The sequence below is a fragment of the Notamacropus eugenii genome, chromosome 2, assembly GCF_028372415.1.
Source record: "Notamacropus eugenii isolate mMacEug1 chromosome 2, mMacEug1.pri_v2, whole genome shotgun sequence".
NCBI classification, from domain to species: domain Eukaryota; kingdom Metazoa; phylum Chordata; class Mammalia; order Diprotodontia; family Macropodidae; genus Notamacropus; species Notamacropus eugenii.
The window spans coordinates 58,505,592-58,521,334 of NC_092873.1; the positions used below are offsets into that span (position 1 = coordinate 58,505,592).

Consider the following 15,743-nt stretch of genomic DNA (forward strand, 5'->3'; position numbering starts at 1 on the left):
TCTCAGGGCAGGTCCCTGCCTCCATCTTCCTTTCCTGGGCAATCCCCTGCTATTGCATGCAAGGTTTTGCCAGTGAGTGATCTAATGCCTCACTACTCAACTCAGGTCTACCCAGACCTTCCTCCTGTGTCTAAGTTTCAGTGCCATTTCCCCTGGGCAGCCAGAACTCCTGTTCCTTGCCCCTCACCCCAGCCCCACCACGGGGACAAGGGACAAGGCAGGGGCTTAAAAAATAAACGGGCGTTGGTGATTTATTGGCCTGGTCTAAGGAAAAGAGGATGGGGGAGTGAATGGCAGAAGGGTTCAATGAGGGGCAGGAAAGCAGCCACCTTGGCCCCACAGGTCTTAGCCATTGTCGCAGTCAGTGTAATTCCTATGGGGAGACATGTGGTGGGCCACAAAGCGGAAGGCAAAGCGAATCCCCTCAACGGTTCTTCTCTCAATGTCTCCTATCAGTTGGCTCATGGTCCGAAGCACGTTACCAGTTCCAGACAACAGCCCAGAGGTCAGAACAGATCGGGCCCCACTCAGCAGGTTGGTCATGGAGCGCAGGGCAGTCCCTGTGCCATGAAGTATGTCGGTCATGGACGTGTGGCTGGCATTCAGAAGCCCAGTGGCTGTGCCCATGGCTGTCTCTGTCCAGACCAGGATGTCAGTCAGAGAACGGATGGGCCCTTCCCCACCCCCCACCAGACTGGTGATGGACCTCATGTAGCTGTCATTATCACTGTCGTCCTCACCAGTCAGGAAAGTGCTGGGCCGTGGGCTGAGAGGCTGGGGGGCCATGGCCACCTGGCATACAGGGTTGTAAACCGGGGGGCAGACGATGGAGTTGTTAGACTGGGCAGCCTCCAGTTCAGGCAACATCTCCCTCTCAAAGATGAGCAAGAGCTGGCTATTGGGGATGTGAGCATCATCCTCACTCAAGTCCTGGCTTTTGGATAAAGGTAGGACCTCCCCGGCGTCCAAGTAGATCAGAGAGGAGTTATCATCATTCTGAGTAAGGTTCTGGTCTGCTTCACTGACAGGCTCTGACTTGCCGCTAGGAAGGGGGATCACATCATTCTTATTGCTTACGGCAGTCTCAGGGTTTTCATTTTCTGTGGGGACAGCTCCAGCATCCTGTGATGAGAAGGAGCTCATCTATCCCCTCTGCCACTTGCAGGTGGTCTTGAGGCAAGTGGCCATGAACTTGTTGGGGGTCCTGGAGCCCAGCTGGGCTGGGCCCTTGTAGGCAGTGAGGTCACAGGGGCCAGGGGAGAGCTGATGATGTCACAGGCACCAGGAGTAGGAGCCTCGTCCATGGGATGAGTCTGGAGATCTTCCTCCCAGGAAGAATCCCCAGGCCACTGAGGCAAGGTACCTGAGTCGATTGGGCAGATATAAAAGAAATTTAAAAAAAAAAACAAAACACCAAGCTATAGAGTGAGGGGAGTGGGAGGTGGTAAGACTCAACTGACAAGCTGGGAGTGGGGTGGGGTGGGATGGGGTGGGATGGGGTCCAAGCTTCCATCCAGGCTAGGGACCTTCCCCAAGCTGGAGGCCAGGTTTCCTTCTCCGTCAGAAAAGGCCTGAAGGCCATCCTTTCTTCACCACTAGCTGACCTTCACAGAACTTTAGAAAGCCAAAGTGGACCATGACCTGGGCTACCCCATTGATCTCTAGGAGTGGGAAGTTTATTGGTGATGCCTGATATTCCTGAGGAAGGACCCCTTGGGCTAGGCCAGGGAGGGTTTTACCTGGAGGCCTTCGAGATGAGCTCATCATGGTAGGAGGGGGTCTTCCACCTCACAGCCCTTATATCACAGGGCCTTCAATCAATTGATCAACAAGTATGGAAGGGACTGCTCTCTGTGCCAGGCACTGAGGAAACATGAGAAAAGGGAGTAATGATCTGAGGCAGTATTTGAACTCAGGTCTTCCTGAAGCCAGGCTGTCTCCACTGTGTTGCCTGGTGGATTTTTAGGGTAAGTGAGGAGTGAAGGATCTGCACTCCTGGAATGATGGTGGTGAGTTTGGGGGTGAAGATAAGGACAGACTGAGTCTAAGATGCCTCCAAGATATCCCATTACAGTGTCCAGTAAGCAGCTGGTGATTCCATACTAGCTCCCCAGAGCCGGACCTGGATCTGTCCCTAAGATCTATCTGGGAGTCATCTGCAGAGAGATGATCATTTAACCCACAGGAGCTAGTGAGGTCACAAAGAGAGAGAGTGTATGTGTAGAGAGAGAAGAGAGGAGGGTCCTGGACCTTTGGGAACATCCCCAGTTAGGGAATATGATATGGATGAAAAGCCAACAAAAGAAACAGAGGCAGGAAGGCAGGAGGAATGTCATGGTGCCATACTCACCCCTTAGCCATGGTCTGTAGATTTCTCATGCCTGTCTATTGATCTGGAACTCTGGGACCACTAGGTCCTCCAAGTCAAGGTTCCTATGGACTCTGGAGCCTGATCCCCAGCAAGAGGGAAACAAGCCAAGGATGGGTCCTCCTCCCCTGCCCCCCAACTCCGTCATAGGATGCAATCACAGAGGTGGATTGTGGAAGTCAAATCCTCTTCCCCTCCACCTGACTTTCCTGGTGACCTAGTGGTGGACAGCTCCATGGAACCCTGCCCTTTGGTCTTCAGCAGCTCCCTACTCTTCCTGGTGGTGGCTGCTGTCGACCTGAAAGTTTGGTTAAAAAGGCAAACAGGCTGAATGCATCTTGTTTATTCTCTTAAAGTTGGTGGTTATGTGGCCGTGGAGCCAGAAGGAAATCTCTGACTGACTGTTACAGGAATGACCAGGCTTAAATCTGTTTTAGGACAATCCAAGGGTGTCTGTGTCCCTCAGATTTATGGTCTCCATATGTGTTTAACTAGACCGTGAGAAAAGAATTTCTTAATTGGATAGGTTGTAAATATAGTAAGATAAGGGAGCTGACAAAGTTTCAATTGAAATTATGACCCAGGATATCATGTATTTTCTTTACCATTAACATGCCATAACATAGTATATGTTCACAAAATATTAAGATATGGAAAAAGTCCCATCATTCAAGATAGTGTCTTGGGTTAAGGGTCTCATAAAGTATGCTAAGTCAGTCCCTTCTGGCCTTGTTGACATAAGAAGAGGTATTCTCTGAGTTTACTTCAGAGAACAAAGAGACTGTTAGGTCTTGATTGAGTAATTCAAGCTCTGGCCCTTATTAAAATCCAAAAATGATATTAAATATTATCGCTGCAGTATGGGTCTGATACCACATGACCCGTCCCCCTACATACATTTCTTTAGCTTACAGTGAGGACCTCAGGGACCATTTGTTCAGCCTTTTCATTTTACAGAGGAAGAAATTGAGGTCATCAGGCTGATTTGTCCAAGGTCTCATCAGTAACAAGTGGCAGAGGTGGGGTCCCTATCCTCCTTTCGATGTACCTACCAGCTGCTTCAAGGAAATCAGGTCAGAGAGGGAAAGGAACTTTACTGGGGTCACACAGGAGTTTAGATGAAAGCAGTCATAACTAAAACCCAGGCTTCCTGGCTCCCAGGAATAGTGTCACCTCTTAAAGTCAGGGAGAAGCCTTACCCTGATAGTCAGGACAGCCCTGATTCTGGCGGGGTGCGTGTCCTCAGGGCATCCTGACTGTAAAGCTAGCAGAATCATTTTACACAGGAGGAAACTGAGGCACAGCAACATGAAGAGATTCGTCCAAGTTCCCAAAGGTATGAAGCGGCAGAGTCAGGATTTGAAGCCAGTTCCATTGACTCAGAAGCTAGGGATCTTTTCACAACACCAGTGCAAACTGAGACCCAGGACTTTGGAGAATTCTCGATGCTGGGACTCCTTTAACCACCGCAGCCTCTCCTACCAGGATGGTTTGCAAGAAAGAGAAACCCAGGGACATGAGGACTCCATGACTGTCCAGAAATCATGGTCCAGGAATAACCCAGTCAGGGCTGGACAGTCCTGGCCCCGATCTCCCACCTCTGGGATCAGCAGGGAGGCCAGGATCTTTGGAAGGCAGAGGATGGGAAGAACTGGGTCAGGGCCGAGGAGCTGGGTCAAATTCCTTCTCTACCACTGGCTACTGGTGTAACCTTGGGAAGTCCTCCTCTGAAAATGAGCATGGCCATGAAGGTCTCTCTGCAGGCTCTAAATCTATGATCCTGGAATCCTAAGGACATGGTTTATGAAAACCTAGAGATGCTAATGGGACTTTGTAAATGCCCCCAATCAATCAGCAGACATTTATTAAGCACCTACTGTTTGATAATCATTGGAGATACAAATTCAAAAGTGAAATGAGTTCCTGTGCTCAAGTTTGCAATCTAGCCTGCTGTAACTATATGTGTGTGTATACTTGTGTGTGTGTTCGTCCTTCGTTGCCAAAGAAGACCATGCCCTCAGAGAAAAGATGACATGACTTGAACTTGACTGTTTTGAGTGAGGGAGGACTGTGCAGGTCACCAGCCTCACTTCTCCTCCAGAGCCATCTGAATCCAGTGACCAGATATTCATCAGGATGACTGGAGATGACCCAGGATGAGGCAGTTGGGGTTAAGTGACTTGCCCAAGTTATAGGATCTGGCTCCACGGATCTCCGGATGCAGAGCTGGGGTCCAGGGACCCTAGCAGTCATCTTGTCTGAGGCCCAGAGAGAGGATAGGACTTGTCTGAGGTCACTTAAATTCTCAGCAGCCCTGGCAAACTGGAAGACTTCAGGCAGGTGATTCATCTGGGGCAGGGGTGAGGAACCTGTGACCTCTAGGCCACACTTAAGGACCTAGAGAGCTATATGGTTCCCTGGGGGGGGAACCAACAAGGCAGAGGGTGAAGGCAGGCACTATGTTACTGTGTTCCACCCACTAGTGGAAAACGCATTGAGCTGCTGCACCAGGTACAAGGAGATACAAAGCACTCTGCAAACCTTGAGGCACCAGCAAAATGTCAGCTGTTACTTTCTTGATGTTTTTTCTGCTTCTTCTCATTTTAAATTTGAAAGATCAAAGATTTAGGGATTTTGGAGATCATCTAGTACAATCTTCATTTTACCCAGGAGGAAACTGAGGCCCAGGGCAGTGAAGTGACCCAAGGTCACACAAGGTCACAAGGTGGAAAGAATCAGAATTCAAGCTCAGGTCCTCCGACTCAAACCAGGCAGGGACAGGTGATTATCCTCCTTTTTCAAAAGAGCTGACCAACTTTGCCTCTGGGCATCTTGTTTTACCCATCCAACAGATGTCTCAAACTTATTTACAAAACAGAATTCATTATTGTTTTCTCCAAATTCTCCTTTCCTTCACCCACTGAGGGCCCCACCATGTCCCAGTTACCCAGTCTCCTAATTTTGATGTCATCCCCTGCCCCCTTTCAGCATGAACGTAAATCCTGTCTGTTACCACTTCTTGTCATCTCTGCTTTGACGGCATCTTATATTGGGTTCCTTCTCTCCACTCACACAGCCCCCAGCCTGGATATCACCTTCTCTGGAAAATGGGTGTAGTCTCTTAAATGGGGGGGTCTCTCCACCACTGTCCAGCCTCCACTCATGTCAAAGAGATCTGCCCAGGTCACTCTTTATTCAATAAACTCCACTGACTTCCTAGTTATCACCTCCAGGATGAAATTAACATCAGAATGTTTGTCAGTCATTTAGGGGGCATGATCCCTGGTAGAATGCAGGCTAGATGAAGGCAGGGCCTTGGCACACTTTGTATTTTCAGTGCCTCACTTATCATAGCAAGTGTTTAAAAACTGCGTATGGATTGACTGACCTGGGAGAGTGGAGCTCAAGATGCAAAGGAGCAAGGTTAGGTTTGGTTTAAAGAGTTTCCTAGGCCAGAGAGCTGTCCCCAAGTGCCATGGGCTGTGTTGGGAGGTGGGGATGGAGAATGGGTGGTCCTCCCTGAAGGTCCTTAGGCAGAGGCCCAATGACCTCTTGTCAAGGGGATTCCTTGTTGGGAAGCTCTGGGCTTCTTCCGGTTTCTGTGATTGTGACCAGAATTCCTAATGATTTACCCCCTCACCCAGTCAGAGAGAGACCCTGAGGAATAGGATCATGGCCCAACAACAAGAACTTTGAATCCAATTCAGAGGGCCTAGGTTTGAATTCCAGCTTGGCTACTTACTACCCTGTTACGTCACTTCCTCTGTCCTGTGCCTCAGTTTCCTCATCTGTAAAATGAGAGGGTTCTATGTGTTGACCTCTGAGGACTCTTCTGGCTGCAGATGGAGGATGGAGGAGGAAAGCAGCCATCCCAGGCTCTCAACAAGACTGGAAACAGGTAGACACCCATGCTCACCTATCCACATACAAGGTGGGTGGGGCAGGAGCAGGGGAAGATTCCCAAGAAGTAAATTTCCAACAGGCATCTGCTTGTAGCTCCCACCTCCTGAGCCTTCCTGTGCCCTGGAAGGGGGCCAGTTTCATGACCTCCAGCAAAGATCCTCTGATTTTCCTGCTCTCGTAGGCAATGCCCCATGCCCTGCCTCTGCAGACAGGAAGGTCAGGCACAGCTGGCACCCTTTGCCTCCCTCCTGGCAGCCCCTGTGTGGCTTCAATGCCCTCTGACCCTGCCTACCCAGATTGCTGTCCTATCAGCCCCCACAGTAGCAGCCCCAGAGGTCTGCTCCTCTCAGGGCTTGGCTGGGATTCTGTCTATCCCAGGATTCCAGGCCTTGCTTGAGGGCTTGGGGAGTCAGTCCTAGGATCATTGGCTCCTAGCTGTAGAGCTAGAAGGAATCTTCCATCAAATCCAAGCCTCTTATTTTACAGGTACGGAAACTGAGGCCCATGAGGTAAAGGGCCTGGCCCGAGGTCATAGACCCAAGAATAACTGAGGATCCCCATCCAGGTGGGCTTGGCTCTGACTGACTCCAACATCTACCTACAAGGATTATGTCCAATAGAAGGGCAAAGACTATTTCCATTTTGTCTATACCCAGCACCTAGAACAGGGTTTGGCTGTACACAGTAATTGCTTAATAAATGTTTATGGAACCATGAATGTCCAGCGGCCTGGGGTTGCACCAATCTGGACCCCAGACTCTCCTTATCTTGTAATCTCAGAGAGAGAGAGAGATAGCCTGGTGTAACAGCACATACACTGGGAGACCTACTACCACAGGTTCTTAGATCTGCATTCATAAAAGGAAGGCACTTTTAGTAAAAAAATGGCAAAAGATCCTAATTTGATTGCCATTACACCTGGGAGGCAGGAAGATGATCCTTTGACAGGAGCTCAATTGGAGGCTGTTAGATGGGTTCAAGTCCTGCCTCAGTTTCCTCATCTGTAAAATGTGGATAACATAGCACCTACTTCCCAGGGTTACCTTAAGGATCAAATGAGATGTTAATAAAAAGCACTTAGGACAGTAGCTGGCGCAGAGTAGGTGCTATATATGTATTGGCTATTAATGTATAGAAAGCATCCCCAATCTTGGGTGATCTTTGAACAACTGCCATTTTGCTGCAGAAGCTGGAGAGGCAGCAGATTGGAATAAGGTTAAAGTAATACCCAAGGGGAAATTCCTGGGCTCCCAAAGGTTTCGGGTTCCCCCTCCTGGGTTTCCTGTCATGGGATTTGGAACCTAGACAATCAGTACTGTTTCCAAGACAGTGGAATTCTGGGGGGGGAAACTCCCTCGCTCTTTGTTTAGGGGTAGGGAAATAAGCGTGGGCTCCCCCTGGAGCCAGGGTGGAAGAGCTAACCCAGGTTCCAGATGGGCATCCCATAAGTACTACCAGGGAAAGCAGGCAAGTCCCCAGCACCTGCTCTCAACGAATGGTTTGTAAGAAGCAGTTATGTCAGTGGGGCATGAGCCCAGAAGTCACAGGCTCAGCTTGTCAGGACGATGTCAGCCGAGCAGTCGCCCTCTCCTCCCCACCCCGCAGGCTTCTGGCCTAGGCCCAGGACAGAAGTTATTCAGTCACTCAGTGGTCAGGGGAGAGAAAGCCTGGCCACAGCCATTTCCCATCATTGTCTTCATTTTGTGAGTTTAACTTTGATTGACGGCTTTTCGTTTTTAATATCTCCTTCATTTCCCCAAATATCTCCCCTTCCCACTCTACTACCCCCCCCCCTCCAGGGAGCCATCCCTTCTAACAAAGAATAAAAAATAAGTTGCCAGGGGTGGGGGGAAAGAATGTAGTTCAGCTAAAACTTAACCGGCACATCAGCTGAGTCTGACAGTGTATACCGTGCTCCATACCCATAGTCCCCCACCTCAGCAGAAAAAAAAGGGGGTATGGGAAGGGGAGGAAGTACCTTTTCTCATTTCTTCTTAGGACAAAGCTTGGATCTTCTACTGAAGCAGCTGTCTGTTAGCTAAATGCCAAGCTCCACGGTTTTTGTAAGGTGGGGAGGGGGCATCAGCCTTCACTGCCCTGCGCTGCTCTCTGCCCTGCTCCTTCATGAGGGACGATCAGAGTGTCTCTGCAGCCCTAGAACCAGCCTAGCTAAAAATACTAACAGTAATGCTACTGATAAAACAAAAATATTGTTGTTTAGTCTCACCCAACACTTCCTGACCCCATTGGGGGTTTTCTTGGCCAAGATACTGGAAGGGTCTGCCATTTCCTTCTCTAGCCCATTTGACAGATGGGAAAACTGAGGCAAACAGGATGAAATGACTTGCCCAGGGTCACCTAGCAAGGAAGTGTCTGAGGCCGGATTTGACCTGGCACCGGGCTGTCCCAGTAACAAGAATAGCCAGCATCGATATGGGACTTGAAGGTTTCCAAAGCCCTTTGTACACACGATCTCACCTGATCCTTACAACAACCCTGGGAGGCAGGTGCTGTAATTATTCCTGGTTCATAGGTAAGAAAACTGAAGGCAAACAGGTTGAATGACTTGTCCAGGGTGTCACAGCTAGTCAGTGTCTGAGGCTGAATTTGAGTGAGGGTTTCCTGACTCCAATGTGGCCCACCTCTTCAGGCAATGAGTGTGGGAGAGGGCAGGACTTCTTAAACTCAGAAACCTAATCTTGAGTTTCATCCATCCACCCATCCACCAGCCATGCATCCATGCAGCCAGTCAGTTAACTAGTATCGACTGATCACCTATTCCTTTCCTGTCTTCTCCCTAGCCCAACAACAGGTAACTGAGACTAGCACAAAAGGCCTGGCCTCAAGGGGTGTAACACCATCAGGAGGGGGAGATTACAAAGATCACAGAAGCACAGATGTGGGTTTCCTAAGTTCCCCCTCAGCTGACTGGAGGGAGGCTGGGGACAAGGTTGGGGGTGGAGGCAAATGGGTGAAAGAAGCAAGGTTTGGGAAGGCCACCTGGTCTGGCCCATCCTGGCTCTGGCTCTGCTCCTTGGAGGTTGCATGACTGTAGACCATCCTCTTCCCCTCTCTGGACCTCAGGATTCCTCCACTCTAAAAGAAGGCACTTGAGGCTTCCTTCCTGCTCTAAATCCAATGCCCCACTGCCCTGGGCCTCTCCTTCCCTCCACCAGGGAGCTGTGGTTTGGGGGAGGGTGTCTCTGAAAAGGGCATTTAACTTCTTGGTAACTGCAGCAGCCTGCTGTACACCTTCCAGGCATGGCTACCACACCCTGGAAAACATCCCCAAAGAGGCCCCAGCTGTTCCTTTTCCTGAAACACCAGCGTCCCCATGGTGACCAAGTTTCCTGTATTTCTGTCTCCTAGGCTGTTTCCACTCCTGGCATTTCCCTCTTAGCTTTTCCATCCACCAGTGAGTCCCATCTGGATTCGTCTGCATCTCTTGGCAGCCCACCCCATTGGACCTGGCTAGTCTTTGATTCTCTCCTTCCTCTGTCCTGATCTGGTGGACCCAGCATCCCTGGCTCTACCCAGCTCCCTGCTCCCCCCTCCCAGCCCTGAACTGGGCATTAACCCTCCCCCCAACCTTTCCCATGGGGATTGGCAAGGCCCTAGCCCTGGCGCTGTGACAAGTGGAAGCCTAGAGGAAGTTGGTGCTGCCCTCCAAGGTCTATCCACTGGAAGCTGTGCCAGGACAGCTCAGGCAGTCGGTCCACTGTAGGAACCATGGCTCCCTGGGCATGGCAAGACAAGCTGACCCCCTGGCCAAACCACTCCCTGCTCTGGCCACGCCCTTCATGAGACTGTCCTTCCTGGATCAGCACTGACCCCGGTCAGCTGCTCCAGTGAAAGGAAGGCTTCCCCAGGGCTGGAGTTGGGTCATTTTAATGACTTAGCTTTGACTGCTTTTCTCCTTGGCACTGCAGCAGGCCCAGACTTTCCTTTCTCAGCTCCTGGGCAGCCTTCAGCCCCAGAGGAGGCAAAGCTTTCCTCCCAAACCAGCTCTTAGGGAAAGCTAGGGGTGGGGGTGGGGTTCCCTCTAAGGCAGGCTGAGAGTGGAGTCAGACCAACCCTGGTCAGCTACCCTCAGCTACGGTGTCATCTCGTGTCTCTGGGGTTCGACATCCCTATCTCTAAACTGAGGGGTTTGACTCGGTGACTCTAAAGCTCTAAATCAAGGCCACAGAAAGATGCCCTGTATGCCAAAAACGTATTCCAACAGCATCTTGGCAAAACATGGGAACAGACAGGCTGCCACCAACTGGGGAATGGCCTGGCAGATTGCCGTATATGAACACTGTGGAATCTGGGTAGGCAAGAGTGGATTAGAAAAATTCAGAGAGACTTGGGAGGACTGACGTGATACAGAGGGGAGGAAGGAGAAGCAGTAGAGCCATATACACAAAGACGTCAACAGAAGTTGCTCAGAAAGACAGCTGAACTCAGCTGGAAGGCGAAGACCAACCTAGGCCCAGGGAACAGATGAGAAGAACATACACCTGTCAACGTAGAGGTGAGGGCCTATGGCTATGGAGCGTCACGTACACTCTCAGGCATTGTTTCTTAATGTTGGTTTTTTATAACTTTTATTTTACAAGAAGGGACTGTGGAAAAATAACTATGATGTAAAAACAAAAAGCTTCAATAAAACCTTAAGAAGAAAGAAATCCTTGGATTCTAGACGTTCTTTTTACACAGACAGAGTGTGAGCTCTTGTAGGGGCCTGGACCTTTGTATCTCTAGATCCTGGCACAATGCCTAGCACACACACAGTAGACACTTACTACATAGCTGCTGGTCTAGATTGGGCATATCTGCCTCTTTGAACAAGGGTGCCAGCTGGGCTCCCCCAGTATCCAACCAGTCCAGCTCTCAGGAGTTCAGCTGTTTGCTGCAGTCCCAGGAGGACCCGCATGTCCCCAGGAGCTTCTAGCATGCTGTGAGGTAGTATCTTCAGTTCCCTCTGGCTGACAATCCCTCCAGGGCTCCTTGACACATAATAGGGTCTTCAGGGCTGAGGAGCCTGAGCTTGGCTCCCTTCCCCCTCTACCTTCTCACACCCCGGCCCCCCACCTCCAACGGTACACCTGAGCAAGAAAATCCCTTCAATGGAGCAAACACATTATGAGCCTTCTTTACCTGCTGGGCCACAGATCAGTCTGGTTCTAGATGGGCAGACCATGGGAGCAAGTTCAAGCCTGGCTTCACCTGAGACCCTCACCCTTTAATAGAAAATAGTAATTTTTATTATGACAATTACTTGCTAAATTTATTGAATATTGTTTATTATTATTTTACCTGACATGGATAATACTTTAAGGTTTGCAAAACAGTTTTGAAAAATCAGTAGCTATTATTTCAGTGTATAGGGAATTTCTGGTGAGGAAAGGCCCTTTACCCATGCAGATCAGTCCTCACTTGGTCTTAGAGAATTGCTTAGAGCAGCAAAGAGGTCAAAGCACTTGCCCAAGGTCACCTAGCCAGACCAGGACTGTCAGAGGAGAGCCCAGCACAAAGACAAAACCAAATGGAGCTGCGTCTGTCCCTGGTTTGGCATTAAGACTCTCCCCAAGCTGGCCCCAGTTCCCCTTTCCTCCCTTCCTCTCTCTGTGCTGCTCCATGTGGGATGCCGTGCTCCCATCTTCATGGCTTTGCCTGGACACTCCACCATGCTTGGAACATCTCCACCTGAGCTTCCTAGGGTCCTTGGCTCACTCTTTCCTGGTGTTCACCCTGCCGCGACTGCCAATGCCCTCCCCTCTAAGATTACCTTGTCTACAAGGTATATATTGTGTATATCTGGGGTCCCTAATGTGGTTTGGGCAGAAGAGTAAGAAGGAACCATAACCCAAACATAACAGGGCATTCCCAATTAAGTACCCTTCCCACTAATCCTAGATGACTCAGGGCCAATATCTCTGTCCCAAAGCACTGGGCCAGTCAGGTGGCACCACAGTGCACAGAGTGCTGGGTCTGGAGTCAAGAAGACTCATGTTTATGAGTTTAAATCTGGACTCAGGTACTTACTAGCTGTGTGACCCTGGGCCAGTCTTTTAATCCTGTTTGCCTCAGTTTCCTCATCTGTCAAATGAGCTAGAGAAGAAAACAGCAAACCACTCCAGCATCCAAATGGAGCCACCAAGAGTGGACAGGACTGAGAAACACTACACAACAACAACAAAGGGTTGTCCGGTTGCCTATGACCTGGCATGCCTAGGGAGGGTCCCTGGACAGGCAGTTAGAATGGGTCATCATGCCCTATGGCCTTTGTGGCCACCAGAGTTTCATGAACTCCAGTTTCTCTACGTTTCTGCACAAGGAGGCAGTGAGCTTCCACCCTCCACTCACTTGGCTGGTCCAAGCTCATCTCCACTCTCCCCACATTGCCCATTCAGCTGGGTAGGGTTGGAGTCACTGAAGCCCAGAATGGGCTGCCAGGAGGCCAGGCTTAAAGGAGATACTGTCCATAAAGGGCTTGGCAAGCCTGAAATGAATGAATGAAAAGTTGGCCAAGCTGTACTATACACTATGTACTAAGAGCACTCAGCACTAAACCTGGCGCTTGGAAAATAAATACAGAATCAAGACAGTGCCTGTCCTCAAGGAGCTTATGTTCCAATGGGAAAGAGGAGAGAGGTGCAGAGAGAAGGGAGGTGAGGTCTGGGCAGTCGCAGAGAGGGAGAAATGGAGCGCAAGCACGCCCCGCCCCCTGCTGACCAGATCCGTTATTACCATTATTATTATAAGAATTTTAAAAGTCTGGAAGTCTCGAGTCTGAAAGACTAGAGTTCAAATCCTACTTCAGATGGTTTGCTAGCTGAGCAAATCACTTAGTTTCCTCATCTGTAAAAAGTGGATAATAATAACACCTACCTCACAGTATTATTGTGAAGACCAAATTTAACAAACGACACTAAATAATTTAGTGAACACCATTTGGTAGTATCATCAGTAGGAGCAGTAGCAGCAGTAGTGGAGTAGTTGGAGTAGCAGCTGTTTTCTTCCCCCTTCGTTGCTGAAGACCATGCCATCAGAGAAATGACGATGCGACTTGCACTTAACTTTGAGTGAGGGAAGGTTCTGCAAGGTCACCAGCCTCACCTCTCCTCCAGAGCCATCTGGGACCAGTGACCAGATATTCATCAGGATGAAAGGGGAGACCTTGGCCCCTTTAGGTCAAGGTCTATTCAGGTACTTACTTAGAATAAGGTAACAACCCTTTCACTGAATAGCCCTGTATAAGAAGTAGCCAGGGATAGCCCCTTTAACGAGGTAAAGAAAAGAAAGACCTCAGGCTGGGAAGGAAACAGCAACAGTGACTATTAATAATCACTCTGAAGCCAGGAGGATCCAGAAGAGAGCTCAAAGGCAGGGGCCTAGAGTTGTCCAACATATGAGCTTCAGAGTGCAGTAAGTTTAAGGTTTTGGGAAGGAAAAGGGAGGGAAAGGAAAGAAAATAATCTAGGTAGTAAAACCCAACTTACTTGGGCATCTTCTGGCTATCCAAATTTACCTTCCTTTGGAGAGGAGAAGGAAGGGGAACTGGAGACAAGCAGGAGAGGAGGAGCTAAGTGACCCAGCTAGCTGAGTCCCCATTCAGGCAGCTGCATCTACTCACAGATTCTTGTGCTTGTCCTTCGTTGCCTAAGATCATGCCATTAGAGAAATGATTATGTGACTTGCAATTGTTAAGCACCTACTATGGGTCATGCACTGGGCCAAGAGTTGGGGTTACAAGGAAAAGCAAAATGCAGCCCCTGACTTCAAGGAGCTCACATTCTAATGGAGGAGACAGTGCCTAAATAACCAGGTGCATCCAAGATGTCGATGCAGAGTAGGTAAAGATGATCTAAAAGAGGAAGGCACTGGTAGCTCTAGGGACCCTGGCAGGCAACTTCCCTGCAGTTCCCTAAACTTTAAAGTGAAAAGGTTGGATATGAGGACCTTTGGGCTCCTCCCAATGTTGGCTCTAAGGTCATGTGATCCTAGTTCAGCTTTGTCCTTATCAATATCTTAGGCTATTAGAATTACCAGGCTGGAAACGCCCAGAACTCACCAGAAACCCAGTGGTCAGATGTGGCCACCCTCTGATTGGTCCTCCCAGCCCTGGTCAGGCATAAGATTAGTTGACACCTTTGAAGAAGGCCCAACCCTACCCTGGAAAGGGCCCAGACCCTCAGACAGGTCACTGGGTCCTGAGCTCCCAGCTGTAGGTGACTCTGGGAAGGCCCCCAATCCTGAAGCGTCCTTTGTTGTACTTTCGGGTTCCATGGCCTGGCCTTTTCCTGCCCATCTCTCCTGGCTGGCACCACCTGCCCCTCTTGGTCTCCTTGTTCCAATTCCCCTTTCCATTGGATCTCTGTCCTGCCAGCTCCTGGCCCTGGCCCCAGTTCCTCATTTACTTAGTATATCCGGCTGGCGACACAGTCAAACACTGGCTTCCTGAAGCAATGCCTGCCCTGTTCCATCCTTTACCAAATAACAGAATTTCAAAATGGCAAAGGCCTGGGGACCATCTAACTCAACCCGTATTGGAAACAAGACTCCCTCTACTACCCACCCAACAAATGACTATCTAGCCTCCTTCCAAAAGCCTCAAGTGAGGGAGAGTCCACCACCTACAACCCACCCAACAGTGGCTGTCCGGCCTCTGACCAAAGGCCTTCAGTGAGGCAGAGCTTACTGCCTCCTGGACTGGTTCATAACCCCCCAGGACAATTCTATTTGCTTGGTTCCTTCAAAGCTCAGCTCAGGTGTCAATTTGTACATGACTCCTTCCTTCCTGATGCCTCCAAATGCCAGCACCTTCCCCCAGCAGATGATTTTTGTATTGATATATTCTACCCGGCATGCCTTTTGTACATTCTTATACCATATATGCTGCGTCCTTCATAGAATGTTTTGGCTGATTTAGTCTATATCCCTGACACTTAATGCAGTGGCTGGCAAACAGCAGGCACTCCCTAAGTACCTGATGATATCAAACCTAAGTTGGCCTCTCTGTGACTTCCCTGCTTGTTCCCGTCTATGCCAATGGGGGAACCGAATGTGTCTCATCCCTTTTCAATGATACAGGATCATAGAGTGGAACCAAGGGGACCTTGGGAGCCATGGAGTTCTACTTTTTCATTTTACAGATGAGAAAACTGAGCCCCAGAAAGGATCCATGATTACCTAATAATAGCTGACATTCCTACAGACCCTCAAGAGTCTGAAGAGCTGTCCCAAGGAAGAGGGATTAGACATTTTCCACTTGACCCAGGAGGATGGAACCATGAGCAATGGAGGAAGGAGAGGTGCTAGAAAGAGGCAAATTTAGGCTTGAGGTCAGAAAAGACTTCTTAAGAATTAGGGCTGTCCCAGAACGGAACAGGCTACTCCAAGAACCAATAGACTCCCCCTCCCGAAGTTTCCCAGACTGAATGACCCTTTGTTGAGAATATTCTCAAGAAGATTCAGGGATAATGAT

At 49.5% G+C, this 15,743-nt stretch overlaps 1 protein-coding gene across 1 annotated transcript; it reads right to left on the bottom strand.

Moving 5' to 3' along the window:
- Positions 1-225: 225 nt before the first annotated feature.
- On the bottom strand, positions 226-14,172 carry TEX44 (testis expressed 44). The gene is made up of 3 exons (XM_072637434.1): positions 13,148-14,172; positions 1,740-1,863; positions 226-1,363 (listed from the first exon to the last, which is right to left on the bottom strand). Exon 3 carries the CDS (start codon positions 1,141-1,143, stop codon positions 346-348), a length of 798 nt encoding a protein of 265 aa, XP_072493535.1. The 5' UTR covers positions 1,144-1,363; positions 1,740-1,863; positions 13,148-14,172; the 3' UTR covers positions 226-345.
- Between the last annotated feature and the right edge of the window lie 1,571 nt (positions 14,173-15,743).